The sequence below is a fragment of the Echiichthys vipera genome, assembly GCF_963691815.1.
Source record: "Echiichthys vipera genome assembly, chromosome: 2".
Lineage (NCBI taxonomy): Eukaryota > Metazoa > Chordata > Actinopteri > Perciformes > Trachinidae > Echiichthys > Echiichthys vipera.
In genome coordinates, this window is record NC_139827.1 from 9,473,025 (window position 1) to 9,497,639 (window position 24,615).

A 24,615-nucleotide genomic window follows, 5' to 3' on the forward strand; every position below is an offset into this window, starting at 1 on the left:
TTTATGGGTATATGCAGTAATCCTAATCTAATATGTATTTACGGGTATATGCAGTAACCCAAATCTAACATGTATTTACGGGTATATGCAGTAATCCTAATGATTGTATAGTATGCCAGAAGTCCCACTATGGTTTGCCGTAAAGTGTCATACAACGCGTAACTAAGTATAGTCAAACATTCATAATCTAGTGTAAAAATGTAATTTGATCTATCAAAAATATATATTTTAAAGTCAGTATAGCTGACGACAGTAAGTGATGGTAGTATTCACTTAATGGTAGTGTGAATGTATGTGTGAATGTTTAGATTTTAAGATGTGTGAAGAAAGGCATAACAACACTACAGTGTTAGGAAGACGCACAGTTGAAAACACTGATGGACAAAAAGCATCAACACGCACCACTTTTGAAAGTTTCAGCGTTTTTATTATTTAAAACTTATTACTGTAGTCAACATTTTAATTACATGGAAATCACTGGAGACTTACCATTAACAGAACAGTTCATAAAGATGTGTCTGAAGGGCTAAAAGTTAAATCTGAGCTTAAAGCTCTGATACAAAGGAAACCGTGTTCACGCAGGAGAAACAACTAGCTGAAGTCCGCATGGCTACAAGCGAACCTCCATCCTCCTAATGATTAAAAATCAAGTGCAGAAAAGATGAGCCGTGAAACAATAAGGCGAGGCCAAGACAAATAAAACATTTTTTAAAAATCACAACTCATTTTAAACTGATCCCAGAACCAAGTAGGAGACTTAAGGCGAATCTGAACAGGAGTTTCACGACTATAAAGATTCAGACAGATGCTTAACTGTCAGTTATCAGCAGCATAAAGACATCCCCTCCCTAGATTACCTATAAATCACATTAAACATTCAGGAATAAAAGAAACTTAAGTGTTGATTATGTGTAGATGCTTAGTTGTATCTGTTGTGTCTCTGACTCACAGCTAACTCGTGACTCCTTTAAAGTAGCAGATAAAGAATCAACAATCGTTCATCCAGGGCAGATCGAGGATGTAAGCATAGTGTTGCTAAAAACAGTAGATTTTGGGACTTCGGTATAAATCTTCACATGCTCTGGGCACCGACAGTGTCTGAAAAACAAACAAAAGAAAATACATAATTCACCCAAAAATGGTATTTAGTTTATGTACAGATAACAAAAAGTGGCTCATTCTTGAATGGATGCAGACAGGGTAACAAGAGACAGCGATCGGGCTTTTGTAAGATATTTAGAAACTACACAAACAAAACTAATCTGTAATCCATACCTGGCTCCTTCAGTGCCTGTGCGTTTCCCACCAGCCCCGTCAGCGATTCAGTGTTCCCGTTGAGGATCTCTACGGACAAGTTATTATTCTGCTGCTCCTCCACTATTCTCTTCTGTAGCTCCTCCTATTGTAATAGCACAAACTACAGCATTAGACACAATGGTTTAACACATTCTCTTTAATGAATACGTCATACATATTTTTTGAGAGCGTTTAATTTGTTAGCGGTTACACACCTCACACATGACTGTAAGCTGCATTGGCAAGTCATCCACCTTCACAAAGTCTTCCTCATCAGATTTCTGACTGGTGTTACCTGAGCCCATCTCCTGCATCAATAATATCGATCCCATCAGTACACAACAGCGACAATAAAATAGAATAGAAATACTTTATTGATCCCAAGCTGGGAAATTGCAGGGCAAAGTGTCCAGTGTGTTTCCAGTGAGTCATTCTTTTTAATCAGATAATTGGAAAAATACAAATGGCACTAAATACTTTAAGCATCTTAAGCCTTGGACTTACATCTACATTGATCATGACGGGTGATTCTGTGTCAGGGCTGCTAGTGGTGACTGACTCCCTGGGGACATCCTGATCTTGGGAGACTTCATGGGAGTTTCCTTCAGAGGCAGCAGCTGCCCCAGCTTTACTGTTCTCATCAGGACTCTGGTACTCTGCCATGTCATGGTCCTCCACTGTGGACTCCACGGCCCCAACTGACTTGTTAATTTCTGTAAAACAAAGAAAATGTGATTAAAAAACAAGACAAATTAACAGCAGGTCTAAAGATATCACTTTGAAACCGGAAGGAAATTTGAAAGCCTCACCATCAGCATGCTGTGAACTTCTCTGCTCAGCTTTGATCTCCTGAGTTTCGCAGGGTGTCGTCCCCTGAAGCATGAAACAATGACACGGGTGAGGCTAATATAAGTATGTTTAAAAAAAAAGTAATGGTTGTTGATGATAAAAATCTCACTGTAACACTGACCTCCTGCTCCACGTGTCCATCAGCGGAAGCCTGCAAGGATGTTTGGACATCAACAGGTCCGGCTTCAAACTCCTCCATCTCCTCTTCCTCGTTCTCGTCTTCTCCACTGCCGTAGTTTGTCAGAGCCTGAGTCTCTGCTTTGGAAAGACCTGAAAGAAAGACGATACACAAGAATAGGATGTACATGTGTGTTGCATTAATGCATGCACATGTCTACATAAATCTGCATTAAAGGAAGAAAACATTCAATTTATAGGAATTGTTATCTACGTTAATCTTTAAAAAAGGTCACTTTTAGCATGATTGGAGTTTTTGTGAGTTTCCTGCAAAGTTGTTTTACTACGCTACTTAATATTACATCCTGATTTAATGTTATTGTCATCTTCTCATTAACAGTGATGGATTATCAGAATGATTCTTGCTGTAATGTAATTGAATCATCTCTTGATGCCTGTTGATCCGTTTTATATCTGTGTTCATTTAACCACTTCTGTTGATGTGTAGAATTTTAAAGCTTTGTACTTTTTGTTGCATTTGTTTTATGTTTCTTGTACGTGACCGACGCATGACATGACTATGCAGTTTTCAGACAGGAAATGGGGTGAGAGAGAGTGGGAGGCACGCAGCAAAGGGCCGTAGTTTGGAGTCAAACACGCAACCGCTGCCTTGAGGACCTTTAGCCTCTTGACATGGGGCGACTGCTGTAAGCACTGTTCCAACGGTCGCCAAGTGAGTTGATTTTTGTTATGGCTTTTAGGATTCAGTAGGAGTAAATTATCCTGGGAATTCTGGTACATTTAATTGAATGTTATTGTGCCACATACAGGATAAAAATGTCGGAAGGAATGTGAAAGGAAAACTTACAATTAAGTAGGACATCGGATTATAGGGCTTTCTTTTAGGTGGTTGTTTCTTCACTAAAGGAGGAGCTTTGTTATATTTTCACTTACTGATTGACCGAGGGATTCCCTGTCCATCCCCTTCATCCTCATCTTCCTCTTCCACCTCTGAAGCTCCACTGTTCCTGCTGTTCTTTGACTCCGTTTGAAAGTAAAGCTCCTGGAGAGTCGAATCACCTTCCTGCTCAGCCTCATCTTGGTCCTGGAAGAACAAGAGAGGCATTACTGCTAAACCGATTACTCAGGCTCTAAGTGCTATTGACGATTTCATGATTAGTATAAAATGGCTGACCTTGTCTTCATCTGTGTAGGCTGGAGACATTGATTTATCACCACTGGTTGTTGTATTTTCCTAATTGGAGGAATACATTAACATAAAGAGTCAAACATCGTCAAACAAACTTTTGTAATATTATGAAAAAAACAAAGTGAGAATAGATTAAAAAAACTAACCTTAAAACTGTGCTTTGCTCTACTCGGTGGCTCAGCCCTCTTCTTATTTTTGTGTTTAGCTGCCAAGGTGATGCTGCTGCTGTTGTCCAAATCCTGCATGAGCCTAAAGAAGGCAAGTTCATTGAAGAGGATCTCTGAGATCTCCACCAGAAGATCCTCCCCGCAGTCCTTCAGGGTACGGCCCACAAACTTACTGAGAGAGTCCTGGAGCAAGAGGAGAGAGTGAAAATGTCAGGCTGTTCTTCGTGTCATCCGCTTAAACATGTGTCACCAGCACTTGAGGAAGCTGGTGTTTCCTCTATAAGTATTATTTAAACCTGCAGTATGCCTCCAAGCTGTCTGTGGAAAAAGCGGACAAAATCTTTGCTTTCATCATTCTGCTGGGTGAGAGTAAGGACCATGCGACGCACGGATGTCAACAGCTGGAGGGAGCACACCTCATCCATGTTCTCCTAATGAAAAAAAGAAAAATATGAACAATATAGTTTGATTTAACTCTTCAATAACTATTCACATTGACAGTGGTGAACCCAGTACTTGCATTCAATTTGAGTGTTAAAACTCTTTAGCAATGAATAATTAACAAGCACCCTTTTTAATGCAATAGCTCAGTTAAAGTAAAGGAACAGTACACTCTGCAGCTCCCTGTGTTGGTCATCCTACCTTAAGGAAAGGAATGACTTCTGTCATGATGGCTTTGATCTGACGGTCCAATTGCTGTGTATCAATCTGAGGACAGCGCACATCACCAGCTGCACCTCCTGCTCGCAGACAGACACAAATCATTTTATTCATAAAATCTGCAAAATTAAACAGCAAAGTGAACAACAGTGATTGTGTTGCATGTGTTGTACTCGGGCAGGCTAATATGATCAGGTACCTTCTGCGGTGTCAGCAAGGTTAGCAGAAGGATGTTCAGCATTTGAGACTTCAGAGCCACCTGTGCCCGCAGAGCTGGCGTTGTGGGGGTTAAACTCAGCTTTAAGCTTCATGCGCTCATACTCCCTAATCCTGGCCAGAGCTTTGTCTAAATGAATCACTGTGTTGCCTATCAGAGCAGCAAAGAAAGGAGAGTGAAAAAGAGACCCATGGGAAACATAAAGTTCAAAATCAATGAGGCAAGAGAGAAAAGACTGTAATGGATATTAATGAATCTGTAACCAGGTTTACACTACAGGATCAAACAAAGCGTGCCAGCTCTAAATCACTGTCACTTCTAATATATATAACTGAAGTCCCCAAAATCTAAGTCCAGTTATTAATTACTTTTTTAAACAGTAAGGTTCTTTACTTTGGCCTTCTAGTGTTGATCCTGACGTGTAAATTGGTGTGTTTACCAAGACCAGCCCTGAATAGCCGAGTGATTTAGTTAAAGGCAATAAGCAAAGCATTCCAGCTGAATACCATTGTGCAAAAAGGTTTCAGGTAGGTATACATTTATATATAATTGGTTTCTACATGCACAACTATACCCAGGTCATCGTTGGCAAATGGTTCCAGATTGGAGGAGGTTGACATGGTGCTGTCATTGTCCACAGATTCTGCATCATCCTTCTTCTTATTTGTCCGGTCCTGTGTGAGCCTCATGTTTTTCTCCAACACCTCCTGATAAAAAGTGAAGATTGAGTCACCCACAGCATGTGTGACATTTTCTCATCCAAAAAGCTTTTACTCACAACTGTTTATATTACAGAATAATGGATAGCTCATCACAAATCATATTTTAGAAAAAGCCTAACAACCCATAAAGAGAAGAGACATTTCCAGCATATACTATAACCAGAAATGGTGGCTTCTTTTGCTATTCTCCTAACATGAAAATGAGACGTTTCATCCATCATTCTTGGGAAAAAGGGATTATTTAGACAGAAAAAAGGCCTGGCACCCAATTAGTACAACTCTGGGGACCTTGGCCAAGAACAAAGAACGTGTCTGATCTGGCAAAAGAGACGTGGAGACATGAGGGTCATTTCTATGTTTTTACAGACAGGTTTCTGAAGTCTTGTTGTCAAGTCAAATTCAAAGGCCAATGAAGATGGTGGGAGGGAAAATTAGAGTTGGAGAATAAAGACAGCCATGGAAGGATGAAAGGAGACGAGGCTGAGAGAGAAACTAATGAAAGATGCATTAAAATGTAGAAAGTGAAGTAAGTAAAAGTGATTTAAAAAAGAGGGAGGATGCCAATAAGGACTGAGAGAAAACGTCAGGACTGGTGGAAGCCTTGATATGGAGTAACACACACACACACAAGAGAAAAGCAAACAAACAAGATTAGAAATGTGTGAGGATGCCACACTGGGAAACAGTAATGTGTCTCTTACTGCATCACTGGTTGCCAGACTCTCACTGGGTGTGAGCTCAGACTGAGAGCCTGCAGCCCACGCAACAGGGCCAAGAGGGAGCAACTGGTCCTCAGCTGCACTCTTCTCTGCCAGGTGTCTAGTCACTATATCCTGACAGAAACACACACAGAGACTATTCTAATTTCTCAAGGGGACATTGCATTTATATCCAAGACTAGGCTCAGATTATAGGAGTTTTAAAATTCTTACTTATTTAAAATTCTGATTCAATCACAAAAATTAAGACATAAGATCACCTCACAAACACACTCAGACTACAGTTCATCTGCCTCTCACTCAAATTCTAATGGGCTTTACTGGCATGTTGTTATTATATTACATATTGATATTTACATTTTAACAAACGACAAAACAGATACATATTCACAAGATAACACTAATACTTAAACATTACAAATCATTGGAATATATATATATGCAACACAAGATGACTAGCAGAATGAAAGAGGAAACGTATTCCTCTCTCATCCTCAACTCATCTTTTATTCATCCGTATGGTTTAGGATGTTACCCTCAACTCATTCGCACCAGCCTTCACCCTAAAACCTCAAAACTGAAATGTCAAAAAACCCCTTTTTCCTGCTCCTCCTAATTTTCTCTCGTTGTCTCCTGCAGGTCTGGTTGAAACTTGCTGAAATAGGACGCCTCAAAGATTAAAATGACTGAGACGACCCAAATTATGTCTGGGAATTGTTTCAAAGTCTTATCTAACCAGTCACATGACCAGATATTCTGCCAAACAACATTTCCATTTTCTCTTTGGGGAAAATGAAGAGGTTAATCAGCCTGAATATCTTAAAATCTGAGCCCAGCATAGAGGATATATCTATACACACTACATACAGCAGTTAGATGTGTCTTTAAGTACCTGTAGGGAATACAGCGCCCTCTGCCGTAAGTAGTCTGAGTTGAGCAGCTGCAGCTCGTGGAAGAGCTCGATGAGAAAATGAGGACGGGACTCGTTCTGGGATATCAAAGTAGCCACCTCAGAGTAGATGGTCTCCCTCAGTGCCTCAAACAGTGAGAAGTCGCTGCTTGCATCTAAAAAGGTTCACAATTTGACAACATCATATGAATAATTGATAACTTGCATAACCCCATCCATGAGTCAAAAAACAAGTGTATGTCCTCAAACTTAGAAGCTTTGGTTTGGGTTAAGTCAAAAATAGAACATGCATGGGATGTTTAGGTGACATACAGTAATAACCACATGATGCTTGGGTTTGCATTGTGAGTTTACCTGGTGCTTCTGTGCATGCAATTCTGTTAGAGAGGAAGGGTGTTCTCCAAGCATAGGCTGTGAGTAAGATAAATTAAAGTGACAACAAAGTAAATTAACCCAAAATTAAAATGAAACACGTAGTCATGACAAATACGCAAAAACGAAAGGAAAACACAAAACAAAACAGAAGAAAGATGAGGTGGGTGAATAACTTTCACTATAAGTAGCTTGACCCTCACCCGAGAGGTCGTTTCGTTTGTGCTCAGTTTTGCTGTCAAGTTTCTCTTGAGTCAGCTTGTCCAACAGACTCTTATTCTGATCCTTCTGATGAGACAGGACTCCTCTCTCCTGGACAAAGTCTGCAGTGCTGCTAACACTGTCACTCTCATGGCCTGAGGAAAATACAGAAAAACTTTCGTAAAGACAAACTGTTTTTGCTAATTTAGTTGCAGCAGATAATACAGGAGATTAAACTCCATTTTGATACCTTCACTGTTCTTGTTGGGCCCTTTGCTCCTCCTGCGCCGACTCTTAGAATTGGGCGTCTTGCTTCGGGACGCCAGGTTGGCTTGGGCAGAGGCCTTGCGTCCAGTCTTAAAAGTCTTTGTGACGGTGGTGGGATCAACAGGATCAGGCATGCTGCTGAAGCTTTCCTGTGATGCCCTGTCAAATTCTTGAGGTCGGGGGTGGCAGCTGGCAAAAGTCGGGGACGAGGGTGGAGACTCTTTGGGCTCCGTTTTAGACTGGTGATGCTGGACGGCGTTGTTTGCGTATGACGTATTAAGCCAGTCAGTTGATCTAAAGGGGTCAAGTTAATAGTAGATATATGAAAAATAATGTTTACACAAATAAATATAAATGTTTTTTTTAGGCTAAAATGATGGGCATACCCTCTCTCTGTGGTGGTGTTCAGAGGAGAGCGCTGCAGTGGAGGAGGGAAACTCATGTACTCTGTTCTCATTGAAGTGTTGGGGTCTAACTGCTGCTTACGGCGGTCAGGGGTTTCCTGACTTGCTGCACTCTGAAGGAACTCGCCCATGGGAGCAGGGAAGAGTGGACATAAGTTAAAGCCTGCAGAGAGAAAGAAAGAAAAAAATACTCAATTTGCTCATATTTAAGTGGTAATGATCCAAATAATTAATCACATCATGACAGTAGGACTTTTGGCTTTTCATTTCTGAACGACTAAGTCACTTTAGAGTGTATCACTTAGTTCAATTTCAAATGCACCAATTAAAAAAGATTACTCATACCAGTAACAGCAACAGCATTAATATTGCTTAGGCCGTGTACAACAACGATATTAATGAACATTTTAAATTTTCTACATTTAATTTCTTGAAGACTCTGATTTCCTGAAGGTCATATTTTATTGATTTAAGAATATCTTAGAGGATATTTAGCAATCTACATAATATCACAATAACCAAAAACATCCTTAGGTGGTCTAACACAATCACTGTAAACCCTATCTTTTGAGCCTCGTTGAGATGTTTTAGCTTTCTGTTGCTTTAAATGTACATCATTCTAGACGTGCGTGAGAATAAAGCTCAAGAGCAAATAAATATGCATGTCATACTGGGAGGGAATGGGGATAAGGCAGCAGTTGACATGTTGTTGGTTGAAGGATGCAGGGCAGAGAAGGGGAGGAAGACACCAGGTGAGGCTGAGGGAGCGGAGCTTGATTCCTGGGATGAGCCATGCTTCTGTGTCTGCCAACCGGCTGTTGTAGAGGAAGCCTGCTGATGCTGCTGTTGTTGCTGCTGCTGCTGCTGACGAAGGAGGTCGTTGAGGACCTGCTTCAGTCTGAAGGAAAAGTACAACAGAATATAGAAAACTTAAAAAGATGAACTACTTGGTAGAAATAAAGAGGTGTACAATTGTATAATAATGTATTTTTACCTTTGTACATTATTTTGTTGCCAAGCCAGCTGGGTGTAACACTGGTTAAGCTGATGCATGATCAGATGGACCTGTGGTGATGACACGTTGTTGGGTAACACACTGTATTGACCTGTCAGCAGGGTTTGCAACATGTAAGAGAGTGTCTGTGGAAGGAGATGAGAGATGTTATTTAGTTTTAACTATTTCATTTCATTAAAAAAGACTAAGTATAAAACACACACCTAAACAAAGACTAGATAGAAAGCTTTAAATGAAGAGCATTGACAATTCCACTATAGCTTCTAAATTAAATCACCAAATGCGGTAAAAGCTTGTGTCACTTATCAAGGTCAGTGTCTGTGTCTGTACATGTATTTGTTCAGTGCACCGACCTGCTGGTCCTGCAGGAGTGTTTGACACATGCTGGTGCTGAAGTCCAGCTGTCTTTGCAGCTGGCTGACCTGTTCCTGCCACTGACATGAGCCCTCAGCGAAGGAGAGCTCAGAGGCCCAGCGCAGGTTCTCTTGTCGCCGTGCACCTCCAGGCTGGCTCGTCGCAGGCTGGTTCAAACTTCTGGACGGCTGTGGCTGTTGCTGCTGCTGCTGCTGCTGCTTGGCCTTAGTCTTGTTATAGAGAGATGGATTCCGGCTACCTTCACCAGAGAAGGCTGGTGGAGGCTTCAGGTTGCTAAAAAACAAAAACATGAGCACATTATTTCAAAAGACTGATATTAGTACAATACAATTCCTTCTGCCTTCACTTCGTCTGACCTTCCTTGATTCTTCCTGTTACTGTATGAGCACTGGTTCATGCTAGATGAGAAAATGTGGATGTCATCATCAGAGCTGCTCTCTACACATTCTTCTTGCTCCTCTTCCTCCTCTGCACCCATCTCTGAGTGATATTCATCCTCATCTTCATCATCATCGTCATCATCATCATCAAGGTGGCAGGGAGTGGAACCCCAGGTAGCCATTGTCCTACAGACGCATCAGAAAAATAGTAGAAAATGTGTTTGTCTACGGAATAACCATCAGTTTGAATCCCTACTCCAAAGAAAATAAACAAAACCATGTAAGAGTAATCACCACAGCTCTCATGACATGTTTTAGCAAAGCACAAGAGCTCATGTTGCACAATACGGCTGCCGTGTTGGTTCTGCGGTTCACCTGCAAGAATATGCTATTTTACTTATGAAATATATAAAATAAGAAAAAAATCTAGCGTAGTATGTATCCTACCTTTCATCCCTACTGACAGGCTGTGAGGGTGAAGCAAGGCCTTCTGAGTCATCAACCCGTCTGGGCGAGTCACTGAGACCACTACGCCTCTGGTGTTCAGCCATCAAGGACTCAAGGTGCTTTCTGCGCTGTCGCAGCTCTTCCCGCAAGATCTGGTGGCGACGCATCTCAGACCATAACTGCTGACAATGCAAGAACAGAGGGGAACAGTTAAGTGTAGTGTGTACCAACCTCATTGTGACATTTGGTTAGTTGTAGCCAAGGGTCTTCGTGTGTGCAAGGTGGAGTCTTTTACCTCATTGTCAGTGACTGCAGAAGTAGCTGCTTCTGGAGCAGTAGGTTTGAGTACAGATGAGTTAGTTTTGGGTCCAGAAGAAGAGGAAGCCAGAACAGTGGCTGGAGTGGAAACTGCGACTGGCACCTTCCTCAGCAAGCCCTGCTGGCTCACTGTGCTGGACACAGATGACTAGAAAGGAGATCGCAAAAAGTTAAAAGTGCATATTTTTAAAATACCAATATTTAAGAAATGGCGCGTGTGTGCGTGTGTGTGTGTGTGTGTGTGTGTGTACCTGGAGGTCAGGGCAAGCCCACTGCAGGTCCTGGATCTTGCCTTGGATTTCAATGAGCCTCTGGCGCTCTTCGTGTAGCTGCTGCAGCTCCTGCTTCTGTTGACGCAGCTTCTCCTCATACAGCTTCTCCCTGTGTCCATTATAGTTTAGATGCATTACAAAGAATACAAATAAAAAAAACACAGACAAGAAGTAAAACATTTAGAATACAGTCAAAATGTTTTTTGGGGACAACTGTACCTAGCCTTGCTGGAGAGAGTGAGTTCTCTGGGATTCTTTTTGGACCCAACCCCCAACGATCCCACAGCTACAGCAGCTCTGGTATTATTTGGCTGTTGATGTAAAGCTTCATCATCATTAGCTGTTGTGCCATCAGTGTCGTCACTCTGGATACAGACAGAAACACACAATTCACACAGGGTTTAGTTCACAATGATGGGTGAGATGTCACATGTTTGTTTGAGATGTCACATGTTTAACAGTTCAAAATTAACAAAGTAACAAAATTCCAACTGTAAACACTTCACTGCTGTTTAAGAGCAACTGTTTTTTTTCTTAAGTTAAAGGCCAACTATTTGTTTATAACTACCTGTTTTTCTTTTCTCTTCCCTTAAAAAGGTGACCAACCAAGGTGCAACATGTCAGTTTTAATGAAAAAACATTTAACCCAGCATCTGTTTTAATTCTACCAAAAGGAGTTGACAAAGTCAGCCATCTCCAAATCCTGCATATTTAACAACTTTAACTTTAATTCCGCTAATAAAGAAGTAGCACCTACATGCCCATTATATAATATTTTAGTATTCATTCATTCATTCAGTCATTGCCTCACCTGAACCATGGCCACCAGCTCCTGCAGCTGCCGGAGTTTCTGCTTCGCTGTGTGCCGATGAACTTTCTGGGCAAAACCTCCATTGTTCCCCAGACTGCTTCTCCGACTGGACCCCGATGCCTCACTGTCTGGAGCCACAGCCTGTGCCCCTTCATCATTATCGAGAACATCTTCATCCTCATCGTCATCCTTCACTTGATTATAGGGGGTGTCCCTGTTGTACTGGCACTCTATAATAATAATGATCAATATTGACCTCCTGAAACCACAGCTCTCTCATAAAATTCACATGTGATATAAATGTACGTGATGATACTACTGCCAACAGAGGTATGAACGAAAAGACAATTTAAAACACAATGTTGATAATTAAATGGGAGGATTACAGTCGACTGCATGCAAAAGCAATAAAGTTATAGTCAGCAGGGTCACCGTTCACAGTTGAACAACCTAAGCATACTATACCAGACAGTTACCAGAAGAGAAACCTCCACCAATTTAAAATTGAACTTCCATAAAGTTGTTGGAAACAAAATAAAATAACCACCAAAATCAAAGCAGCAGAGGCAAAGATACCCTGACATTTATTACATAGTATAGATTAAAATGATGGTTCCTACATTTATGCCATCAAATATTTGTGCCACCCATTTTCCTTTCAAGAAAAAAAATCCAAGAATATCCCCCAAAAAGGAAAAGCTGTAACACGATTCGGTTTAGGAGTGTGCGTGCATGTACCTATGGCTGAGGGGATGTTGAGGCTGCGGAGGTTGGCTGCTGAGCGGTTGTTGATCTCACACTGTTGAGTCACAGTGTTGAGTCTGCCATCACGGTTGTTAGTGGCACTGCTCCTGACACTGCGCCTGTTGGTTAGGCTGTTCAAGTCCGTCCAGTTCCCACTGCGCTGTGGGTTTCTAAAGACATAAAGCGCAGTGACTGTTATGGATACATCACAATGCCAGCAGTAGAATTGCACGCACTGGGAACTAATGCTAAACCTGATCATACTGTAATCCGAGTAAAACAACAAACCTTCTCCTCCCATCTGAGGTGTTTTAGATTGTGTTAAAATTCATCAGTTATACTTAATCTGTGAATAATGTAGGACTGCAACTAACAATTATTTTCTTTGACGATTAGTCTGATTGGTCTAAAAAACAGCAAAACAATGTTGAAGTACTCATCATATTTTCCAAGAGAACAAGGTGAGTCAAGATGAGCAAAATCAGCAAATTCTCACATTGAGAAGCTAAAACAGTTTTTATTTTAGCTTTAAATAGTTGCAGATTATTTCTCTTGATCGACTAATTGATATAGTGACTAATCGTTGGAGCTCTAGCATAAAGATAAATTCCCTGATAAAAGTCCAATCAGTCTTTTATTTATTCAGAAAAGAATATTACTTCATTTATACACCTATTATCAATTCAAACGAACACACCTGATGTTAGTTACAGGCTGGCGGTTTTCCTGCTCAGAGTCAAACATGGCCTCAAACATAGAACCGTCTTCAGTGTCATCTTCCTCATCCTCTTCCTCATCATCATCCTCTTTCACATTCTCATTGACCGCATCCACCATCATATCAGAGGTCTGCTCGTAGTACTGAACCAATTCCCGCAGCTCATTCAACCGCTTGTGGACCTCCTTTAGCTTCCTGTAGGGAGGAGAATAGAACAAATGTGTGGATGAAATATGAATGCATACTAGGATTAATAATTAAAATGCTTATGTTGACACCTACAGGAAAGCATCCCTATAAAAAGTGCGCAGACTGAGCGTCTTTTTCAAGAACACTTTAGCAAAGGCTGAACCTTGTCAACACAAGGACATGTAGAAGGTTTTGTAGCTGCAGGGTTTCATTACACCCTCCTATGTTACAACACTCCCACTCTATACAACACCCCACTGCTGATATCTGACCTGTCTATTTAGCTGCTTGTGTTTTTGTGTACCTGAGCTTGTCTGTGGAATTGGAGCTGTTCTGGTGTTGTGTGATTGAAGGATGAAAGGGAGTGGAAGCTGAGGCCCCATTAGAGCAGAGCGCAGATGGACAATCTGAAGATCCTCCCATACTCAGACTGCACTGTGTTGACAAGCCACGACCTGAAGGAAATTACATACAGTTAGTCTACACTTCATAGGGAAAACAGCCATCAGAAATACTGCAAAAAGGCTTTAGTAGTACTCTTACACGAGTTGTTGTTGAGTGTCTGATCTCTGAGAGAATGCAGCTCTTGCAGGATCTTGTCCATGGTTTGCTTTTTGTCTTGGAGTTCTTGGAGCTTAGTGAGTTTGGCACTTGCAGCTGTTGCCCCTGTGTCTAGGCCCGTGTGGGGACCAGAGGCAGAGTGGAGGAGAGGCCTGTGTTGAGGTGGACCAACAACCTGGGGAGCCCTGGACCAGCACACTTCTCTAGAGAGGGAAAGGCTCTCTGCCTGGCGACGGTTGTCTGGCACTGCCTTCGTCTACAAGGCATAAATAATGGAAAATGTCAACTATAAAACTGTTTTTAAACACTTTTTTTTTAAGCTGGCTCGTCAAGTAAGAGGTACACTATGGGTGCCAACATTACAGAGTATGTATTTTCATAATATATTTTACAGAAGTATCTTGACATACTGACATTGATAGAATGATGAATACTTGTATTAATAATTATTTAGTTCAATGTAAGAAGATTTCTCGACGACATAACAGTGGCAGCCCAAGCGCATAGTCTGGTGTACCTGAGAGTCATGTAGCTGGTTGTGGAACCGCTGGATCAAATCGTTTAACTCATCATTCAGTTCTGATGTGATGCTCAGGCCTGAAACACTGCCTGTGGTTTCTGTGACAACTAATGACAACAAATGTCCAAGGAATTAAACATAGGGAAATACTGTATTTATTTATGTTAATCATAAAATATGACTTCAAGTGGTAGAAACATATTAACCAGAAAATATTGATACATAAATGTAACATCCATAATACAATCAGTTCTTGCAATAACAATAATTAAAATATTATTAAAAGGATTAAGGCTGAAATGTCACTGATGCATCTGCGAGAAAAGTTATGTATATCTCACCAGTGTCTTCAATCACTGCAAGTGCTTGCTCTGCACTGTCCTGCATGGCCATTAGTGCTTCCTGTCTGCCCTGCAGGGCCCTGAGCTGCTCCTGCTGCTCCAGCATCTTCTTCAGCAGCTCGTGCTGCTTACGCAGATTCTCCAACTCTTCCTTCTGGTCAGCTCGCACAGTGTCTGGCCTACCGCCCTGCAAAATTCACATCCATGTAGCATTACAAATACTGACTCTACCAAAACACAACAACTGCTGTGGTGCTACTCAGCAGAAAAAGTAAAAGAGGCTTGTCAGGTGCTGACACAGCAAATAAATATAACCTACATTGATAAAAGCAAAGGAAGGACCAATTGCTTTCCCTGTGTCTGAATTTAAAGACAAAATACAAAGACCTTATACTTATTATGACTTGGTGTAATGCAACAGAGCCCATTAACAAGATAGAAAGCAGCAGATTTTTGGGAAACAGTCCACAAATGTACACACCGTTGCATTTGAGGCATCTGAGGAGTGGACCTCAATGTTTAGAGAAGTGCTCTCAGCCAGTGAGCCCGAGCCCACTGCAGAATCCAGGGTCCCCACATCATCCTCGTCATTCTCCCGGGTCTATAGATAGTGGAAGAACAGCAAGAGACAAAGATAACTGAAAAGTAGTACCATCTTTGTCCAGCAATTGTTTGGCATTGTTAAAGTAACAACTCAGTAACTGGAGATAATTCAAACGTAACATGCCCCCTCCCTCAAATGCTCCATATATGGAAATGCTGGTATTTACAATTTGTGGAAATTTATGGGAATGTGGGGAGCAAAAAACCTGCAGTGAGTTCAACTGTCAGCATAACAACAAAATATGTTTCTGGCAAATAGGTCTATATATATTTCACAGAAATGTTCCAGTCAAGGCAAAGTGATAGCAAACACAAAACAAAGCCATCTAGCAGCAATGGAAGGTAACATGAAACATGACTTGACTGTTGGAAGTGTTTCAGGCCACAGAGAAAAACAGACATTAAAAATATATGAGTGGCAAGCTGTCAAGTTTAGAACACAAACAGGTCCCATATCAACCATGAATTAGCTTTTTAAGATGCCTGATACATTTTACTGAAACATTTGTCTGACCGCAGGAGAAAAACAAATTAGATTTAACAAGATTAATTCTGAAAAGATAAAGAAGAAACAAATGCCAGACTAACCAGCATTTTCTGCAGGAACCGTAAATAGGACTTCTCCTGCTCCTTGAGGTGGTCGATGAGATGAGAGAGACGCTCCACGTTGGCCGGCACATCATTCTTCTCCACCAAGTCGTCCCGCATGGAGCTGGCCTTACTGATGTACTCCCGGATCTGCACCAGTTTGCTCACCACCTGAGACCGTACACAGAGAGGAGGGTGGTGTATGGGTGTGGATTTCAGAGGAGTAAATGGAAAGAAGACAGAGAAAGAAAGGTGAGTGAGCATCTGTAGCGACGGCTCAGAGTGGGCTAAATAAGGGCAGAAAAGGGTTGGGCACAAAACTCACTTGGGCACCAGGGGTGGCATATTTATAAACTGCCCTAAATACAGCCTAGTCTCAGCTGCACTAGCTCTCCCTCACTTTTATCCCAGTTCTGGTTTCATAAAGTAGCCTGGAGTGCAGTGATACAAAGACCCAGCCATATAGTATACATGAAAGCGGACTCATTTAAATTAAATGTGAAATTAATGTCTTTCTAAGCAGGATTAGTACACTTAAACGTGCAACGCCTAGTTTCTCTATCCACTTGGGATCAGTGGATATTGTAGACATAACACTGGCATTTACGTTGATATGGCAAACTAAAAGAACAAAGGTGTGGATGAAATATGAATGTATACTAGGCTAAACCTTTATCTACCCTATCTTCAAATTAATATTTAAATGCTGTGACTTTTCCTAACACCTTACCACCCCCACCACCACCATCTCAGACTACAAGGCATCAAGTGGCAGTTAAACAGGACTGAGTAAAACCTTGGCAACAACAAAACAAAATCTTACCTGGCTGCTGTCTATTCTTGGCTCTCCTCTCCCATATTCTCTGTGCACTGAGGGTGCTCTCTCTGTGCCACCACGGCTGAGCCTTGGAGTTCCCTTGGTAGGAATCAAAGGGGTTAATGTATCCCTGAGTCCTGGGCTCTGCTTCTTAGTTTCCTTGGTGATAGCTGGTGTGGCCGGGGCAGAGGAGGATGGAGGGAGCAGCTCCTTGCTTTTGTTAGTGTTTACATGCAGAGGTAGGAAGTTGTAGGGCTTCTTGTTCTCTCCAGCTAGCTGGCGCTGGTTGTTGGCAGCTGTGGCACGCCCCTGGGAGTCACTGCCAATGCTCCTCTGAGTGAGAAAAGAAGATATAAGTCAGACAAATCACCACTCAAGATTCCGGGCTTTTTTTTTTTAAAAACTCAGATAATGTAAGTGTTTTTTCATTGTTAATGAAACTACTTAAATAATTATTTTCTGTCCGAAGCACACTGTATTCAACCGCATAAGATGTTATGGACAACTATGCTACAAGCATGTAAATCTAATTTATTAGCCCAGCAAAAAACAGTCCCCCTGCTGAATTTATATAAAATTCTCTCTGACTTCAGCCTTTTCCACCATGGAAGAGCCATATGAATATATACATGTTTTTCCTGTACTGCTGAGTCACTCTGACACTCTTGACTCCACAGCAGAACAAGGTCAGCCAAACAAGTATGAAAATATTCTGCTATCACTTCCTCTACTGCCTGCAAATACATGATGGCAATGCATTGGCATGTTATCACTAGACAAGTGATGCAACTTTCTTATTTTGTTTGACAGTGTGATAAATATTCAGATTTTTTTTTCCATGTCCTTGAGATTCCACAAAAGACCATGTAAAAGACTTGACAAAAAGCCATCTACAATAAGCATAAAAGATCATTATTGGGGCACTTGTGTGCCTGTGGGTCCTAATGCTCATGCTGGTCAAGGGTACAATCAGCACGGAGACCTGTTCATGAGGATGTTGCTCTACAGAACAAGTAGTGGTCAAAAAATCTACAGGGTATCCAAAGTGATCCCCACACCTTATACTTGCAGTACTACGAATTACCACGCATCTTAATGCTAGATTTTTAATTGTGTTACTCACTATCTAACCAACAGTTTTAGAAACATAATAAACAGCAGCAAATGGGGCCAGTTGTCAAAACCATTTAAACCACAGCATATGCGACTTGACAAATACAGACTTTTGCAGTCAGTTATTTTCAATGCTGGCTTCTGTTTTGAACAGTTGCTGTTATTAGTTTGTCAAACTTTCAACTCACTTTGATATCTTTGTCCACAGACTGATCTACTGCCATACATTCATATATATACACTAGTATGAAACTCATGCCACCTTATATCATAAATATCTACCCTTGTTTTCTCAGGATGTTTATTAACAAGATATTGACCACACTGAACAGAGACAAATTCTGATGAGTACATCAGCTTTTTACCTCATCCAAGTCTGTGAAATTGATTCTCTGACGCAGCTTGTCCAGCTCAGCCTGGTCTGGGACAGACATTTGGGTGGTGTATTTGATGTGGGGAAAGGAATGAGGAGTGCGTGCTCTCCTGCGGCCGGCCCCAGGGGTGGACTCCGGCGAAATATCATTAGTCAGACGGCTCTCCACAACTGAAGCCGACAGCTTCTTCTTGTTCTTCTCTGAAGGTCGGTTGGCTTTCTTCTGCTGAACACCCCAGTCCTGTTCAACAGCAAAAACATTTGCACTAATTGTTATATACTGTATGTAAGTGAGTCATTTATTTTGTGTCATGCACAGACAGTTTCCAGCAGCGTATGAGCTTGACGTCATTGTTTTGCAATGACCACACAATATGCTGCATTGATAAAAGAAACTGAAAAGCTTGGATGCATACAATTTTGATTACAATCTGTTTGTCAACTTGAACCACTCAATTCCCATCCCTACAGTGGCAGATGAGGAAAAAAACTAATTTCAGACCCTGATCTTAGGACATATTATATAACAGTTTACAAGAGTGGCTTCAATAGATTGACACTTATAGCACAGAGACAGAACCGGGGGGAAACATTTACTTATCTTAGATCTGGAGATGTGCAACCTATGTACCATTTTGAATTGTATTAGACCGTTTTTCACATTATTAGAGCATTCATTGAGTTGTTTCAAACTATGATGCCATTGTTCTTCTGTAATCTGGATATTTAAATCTTTTGGATCTAGGTCGAAGTTCGATCCGGCCCGCAGCTAAGGATACAATGTTGTATGCACATATGTTTACTTGAATAGGGACTGATGCATATTGTGTAAATATCATGGCATTAATAAGCCATGATAGTGAGCAGACAGTGATATATATTATAGCATATTGCAATTAACAGTTGGATGGAAATGGCCGGATAATAAAAGTCAACTGTCTTCAACAAAAGGTTGTGAGGAGCCCTTACCAGGTTGTTGAGTCTATCTTCCAGACTGCCATTGGTTACGGTCCAGTTGTGCAGCTCTTCCGCGCTGTCATCAAAAGGAGTGCCTCCAGTTGCCATGTCACCCACTCACAGTTTGCTGGAATGCACAACAACAATGTATACTGGTCACCACACAAATCGAAAGGCAAGTTATAAAAAGTATGTTACTGATGACCATCACACAGAACTACAAGCTTGTTATACATATTTAACCTACATCAGTGGTTCTCAAACTTTGTACATGATGTACAACCTCTCTCAAGTACCACCACTAAGACCAATGTTAAAATAAAGTAGCGTAGACCGACACTATTCAGCTACAGACAGGAATGTTTATTCCTAATCAGAAGATTATTTATTGTTGACTGTCATCAGCAACAGCCACGCTAGGACGCATCCGAACTGACATGTCAGTGTTTTCAAACTAATTATTTTACTTACTATCTCGCCATCACAGTTTAGCTCGCAATTCATGGCTGGGACTACCTTACTAGGCTGATATTGAAACAAAAATATGACAGGAAATGCTAAACTTATTTTAAATTACATTTCACAGATTATTTTCTTAGTATTATGTTGATTTTGTTTCCTTTTTTATTGTGGAGATTCCTCCAAGTACCACCAAAGAGAGCTTGAGTACCACAGTTTGAGAACCAGTGACCTACATTAAAAGAACAAACAAGAAAGGGAATTTCAGGAGAAATATGTTTTTAAAAAATCCAGTACGGTTAACCTTAGTTTAACGATGTGAGCTTCATACCTGTCACTGTAAGTTAGTGCCTAATAACGACAGCAAACATGACATTTAACTGTAGTGAAGTTACGGAATGGATCACTAACCTTAGTAAGCTAACATAAAGAGTAAAGACACATCGGCCATTCGTTACGTTACGTTCCTAACCGTTACAAATAACAGTTGACGTTAAACTGAAGCATCAAATGCGTCATGTCTTACCAACAGCCGTTAACTTTAGCTAACGGTAGCTCTTCAATCACGACCAGCTTGAAAACATCAGTACGTTCACGATAACAAAGCTAACGTTACTAGCTATTTTTGTGACCTGTCCCTTAACTGTTCAACGTTAGCTGCCGTTAGTGAGTTTTGTGTTTGAGTGCGTGTGTGTCTGAGACTGTGTGTGTGTGTGTGTGTGTGTGAGACTGTGTGTGACTGTGTGTGTGTGTGGCCCGCTCGAATTCCCGGGAAAAAAACAATAGCGACAGTCGCTCGGAACGTTGGTTAGCTTAACTTTAAACAACCGTTCTCTCCCACAATCGCCATGGTAACAAGCAATAACCCAATAACCCCGAGCTGCACCAGCTAACTCTCGTATCGGTCAAGCGACACACCACTTAGCGTTTTCTGTGTGTGTGTATGTGTGTCAATTATAAACAATCACAAGACCGTATGCTAACAAAGTAGCGAAAAGTGGACAAGCTTGCTGAGATAACTTTAACGCGCTAGTGTTAGCTTACCTTCGCTTAAGAGCAGCTGCTCAACACGGAGCTAACTTTAAAGTCATGTTGTATAAAACTGCGCTTGCTAAGTTAGCATATACAATTTAAGACAAGGGACGTTGGTATTACCATTCAGAGTCAAATGAGCAGGAAATGCCGTTGCCTAGCACTTCGTATATTGCAGCAAAGCTTTTACAAATGATCTCTGAAAGCCATTTGATAAATAATAACGTCTTATTATCGGTCCCAAAAGAACGAAGCAACTCATGGATGTGATCTTGGCCTGATATTAACACTCCCGTACAGCAGGTGGCAGTATAACGTTGCATTAGATACTAACTGAGCTTCGACCACAAGGCTAATAGAAGAAGGTCACCTAAAGAAAAATGTCTGAGCTTTGGGGTTACGGCACATGCGCAGTTTGCCGAGAGGCTCAATAGCTGTCGTACTTTCACAGAACGAGAATAAGTTTTCGTTTTTATTATTCTTCATTCCTTTGTTTGACTGTCTTTGGACAATTTAATGCATGTTATTATTTATACATTTAGAAATACACTAACAGCATTTCGCATGTGTCATACCCCAAAGGTCATACTTTTTTGGTGACCCAGCCTTCTTCGATTAGCCTTGTTTGACTACAGGAAGTGCGTTAGCAGGAAACAGTCATATTGTTGGTTGCAGACGTTTGTTTGACGACCATGAAGTTGTGAACCCCGAACGCGGAGCTTTGGTGGATAAAAAGTGACTTAAAGAAAACCCAGACATACTAATTTTTTCCCATCCTCACTCATCGTTGATTAATCTCGGATTGTGGATGTAAGATTTAATTCTCGGCTCCGCACTGAGTGAGTTGTGTCGACGGTTAGCCACTTAGCTTCCAAAGCTAATGTGAGCTAGTTCGCGAAGGACAACAGGCAACGTTTTTGTTTTTCCTTCCATTATCCAACACTTGTTTCTTTTTTTTTTACGTAATCTGCCAAGAAAAGAATGGGTTCGTCCAAGAAACGCAAGGACAAAAGCCGCGACAAAGACACGGAAGAGCGCCGTCGGGAGCATAAGAAACATCGCCATAAGGACCGAGAGAGAGATGCCGACCGGGATGCGACTCGGGATAAAGACAAACGAAAACGCTCCAGGTCCCGGGACAGAGGCGGACGGGAGAGCCGCGGCAAAGGTGAAAGGAGCACCGGGGAGCCACGGGTGAAGAAGGAGAAGGTCGATCTTGGGTTTGAAGAAAGCAATAAAGAAATCGAGCCTCAGTCTGCAAGTGGAGATGCGTCTCTCAGCATTGAGGAGACCAACAAACTCAGAGCCAAGCTGGGTCTGAAACCTCTGGAGTTAAATGAGAACAAGAAGGAGCTCGGCACCAAAGAGGAACCGGTGGTGGCTGAGACTATCAACCCTGCTCTCATCAAGAAACAGAAAGATATGAGAGAGAAGCTTGCGGCTATGAAAGAAAAACGCATCCAGAACCAGAAACTGGGGAAAGTCAAGACCCTAGCAGAGGAGGACTGGCTGGATGACGCAGCTGCTTGGGTTGAGAAAAGCAGAAAGCTGGCCAAAGAAAAAGAAATGGCAGAGAAAAGAGCCAAACTTCTCCAAGAGATGGATGAGGAGTTTGGTGTCAGCAGTCTGGTAGAGGAGGAGTTTGGACAAGGCAGAAAGGAGGCCTACACATCTCAAGATCTCAAGGGGCTTAAAGTCCAGCACAAAGTGGATTCCTTCAACGAGGGCCAGACTGTCATCCTGACCCTAGAAGACAAGGGTGTGCTTGAAGAGAAGGAAGATGTGCTTGTAAATGTGGGCCTAGTGGACAAGGAAAAAGCAGAAAAGAATGTGGAGTTAAAGAAGAAAAAGCCAGATTACAAGCCCTATGAAGAAGAGGAGAGTGTGGACGACATGGTTGATTTGAAGTCCCACTCTGTTCTGTCAAAATACGATGAGGAAATTGAGGGTGAAAAGAAAAAGAGTTTCCGGTTGAATACAGGGGGCTTTGCTGATGGGGAGCGAGAGCGGGAGCTGCAGGCAATGAGAGAGGCTCTACGAAATCAAGCCCAGTCCTTGGAAATGCCTGCACTCAGTATCGCCTCTGAGTATTACACACCTCAGGAAATGGTGGGCTTTAAAAAGACAAAACGCCGCGTGAAGAAGATCAGGAAGAAGCAGTCAACTGCAGATGAGCTTTCCATTGATGACACCCGCAGCACTGATTTTGGCTCCAGGGCACGTGGTCGAGGCCGCAAACCGATAGATGAAAACGTTGAGGAAGTAAAGGAGGGGGAGGAAGAGAAGAGCACATCGCCACGCAATATCCCCCAAATGTCTGATGATGTTAGGATGGCAGAAATGGACATTAGTGATGAGGAAGATTTTACACCTCCTGAGCCAACTGTAATTGAGGAGGATGAGGCAGAGCAGGAGCTGCAGAAACAACTGGAGAAACAGAGGAAGCTGAGGCAGAAGCAGCTTCTCAAAGACTCCGGGGAGAAGGTTGCACAGCAGATTAAAGCACTTGATAAAGCTGACAATGACAACGACCCCGACAAGAAGAACAACATTGTTTTCAACGCCACCTCAGAGTTTTGCAGAACTCTGGGTGATATTCCAACTTATGGCCTGTCAGGCAACAGAGAGGACCAAGAGGACATTATGGACTTTGAAGAGGAACAAGAGAAAGACGATGCCGGGGGCTCAGACTCAGAAATGGACGAGAACGTTGGATGGAGCACAGTTAACTTGGACGAAGAGGTGAAACAGCCAGATTTCACCACAGCCTCTGCCACCATTTTGGACGAAGAGCCCATTGTCAACTCTGGTCTCGCTGCTGCCTTGCTGCTGTGCAAAAACAAAGGTCTATTGGACACTGAAATGATGAAGATAGCCCGTGTCAGGGCACCAAAAGGCGCCTTGCCAAATGACAACTACTGCATTGAGGACAAGATGGGCTTTGATGACAAGTACAGTCGCAGAGAAGAATACAGAGGCTTTACACAAGACTTCAAGGATAAGGATGGCTATAAGCCTGATGTCAAGATTGAGTATGTGGATGAATCCGGCCGGAGACTCACTCCAAAAGAAGCTTTCAGGCAGCTTTCACATCGATTCCATGGGAAAGGATCTGGAAAGATGAAGACAGAGAGGAGGATGAAAAAGCTGGAGGAAGAGGCGCTGCTGAAGAAGATGAGCAGCAGTGATACTCCTCTAGGGACGGTGGCTCTGCTTCAAGAGAAGCAGAAATCTCAGAAAACACCGTACATTGTGCTTAGCGGGAGTGGGAAAAGTATGAATGCAAACACCATCACAAAATAAGTCTGGGGGAAGATTTAATTATGTCACACACAAACATACACTGATAGCTATACGCATACACATAAGATGTTGTAAGTAAAGTAATTGCTCCAATGTCATGCCTACTTCATACAAGCTTTGTTGTTGTAGTTAAGAGTTGTTCAATAAAATGAATACAAATTAGATGAATGTTTATTTTCTGTGTTGCTATTTTACAAAGCCAAGGGTAACTCAAAAGTTAACTGTCTTCAGCTTGAGAATATTCTTTTACTGAGAACCTAAATCTGTTAATGCAACTATTTTTAATGTTTAATTTTAGCTAGTGCGCATTTTGTGGCATGAGGTTGGGAACAGGTCCTGTAGCAATGAATGGGAATAAGTATTTATTACAAAAGTCATCATCATTTGGATTCTGATTCTAAGTAGCAGAAGTAGATTTAGGTTTTTAAGTTAAATGTGGTTTACAAAATAATTAGAAATGACAGTAAACAAAATGCAAAACCCAAGACACTAAAAATGCTTTGCGCAACTTCACATTAACGTTTCCACTGCTATGGTTTCATCCTAGTTGTTAAATTATACCAACACT

General features: G+C 41.7%; 2 protein-coding genes across 6 annotated transcripts; one reads left to right on the forward strand and one right to left on the reverse strand.

The window, feature by feature from the left end:
• Nucleotides 1-425: 425 nt before the first annotated feature.
• pcm1 (pericentriolar material 1) lies at nt 426-20,999 on the reverse strand. Of its 5 annotated transcripts, none has more exons than XM_083932210.1 (40): nt 20,868-20,999; nt 19,266-19,380; nt 18,289-18,537; nt 16,817-17,143; nt 15,994-16,164; nt 15,284-15,403; nt 14,803-14,989; nt 14,459-14,568; nt 13,924-14,197; nt 13,685-13,835; nt 13,171-13,386; nt 12,468-12,643; nt 11,730-11,959; nt 11,138-11,283; nt 10,898-11,027; nt 10,624-10,794; nt 10,329-10,507; nt 9,858-10,067; nt 9,480-9,774; nt 9,106-9,251; nt 8,783-9,009; nt 8,094-8,274; nt 7,691-8,001; nt 7,443-7,595; nt 7,222-7,278; nt 6,850-7,022; nt 5,940-6,071; nt 5,091-5,223; nt 4,499-4,666; nt 4,282-4,379; nt 3,936-4,070; nt 3,619-3,822; nt 3,458-3,517; nt 3,217-3,367; nt 2,267-2,415; nt 2,106-2,169; nt 1,801-2,009; nt 1,512-1,604; nt 1,276-1,399; nt 426-1,098 (listed from the first exon to the last, which is right to left on the reverse strand). In XM_083932210.1, exons 2-40 carry the CDS (start codon nt 19,359-19,361, stop codon nt 1,073-1,075), a joined length of 6,432 nt encoding a protein of 2,143 aa, XP_083788336.1. In that variant the 5' UTR covers nt 19,362-19,380; nt 20,868-20,999; the 3' UTR covers nt 426-1,072. The 5 variants fall into 5 exon arrangements, with proteins under 5 accessions (XP_083788336.1, XP_083788334.1, XP_083788335.1 ...); XM_083932208.1 differs by having other exon boundaries at nt 10,329-10,510; XM_083932209.1 differs by lacking the exon at nt 20,868-20,999 and adding an exon at nt 20,239-20,375 and having other exon boundaries at nt 10,329-10,510.
• Nucleotides 21,000-21,426: 427 nt separating this feature from the next.
• Nucleotides 21,427-24,200, forward strand: sart1 (spliceosome associated factor 1, recruiter of U4/U6.U5 tri-snRNP). Its single transcript, XM_083935044.1, has one exon. It carries the CDS (start codon nt 21,726-21,728, stop codon nt 24,045-24,047), a length of 2,322 nt encoding a protein of 773 aa, XP_083791170.1. The 5' UTR covers nt 21,427-21,725; the 3' UTR covers nt 24,048-24,200.
• The last annotated feature ends 415 nt before the right edge of the window (nt 24,201-24,615 follow it).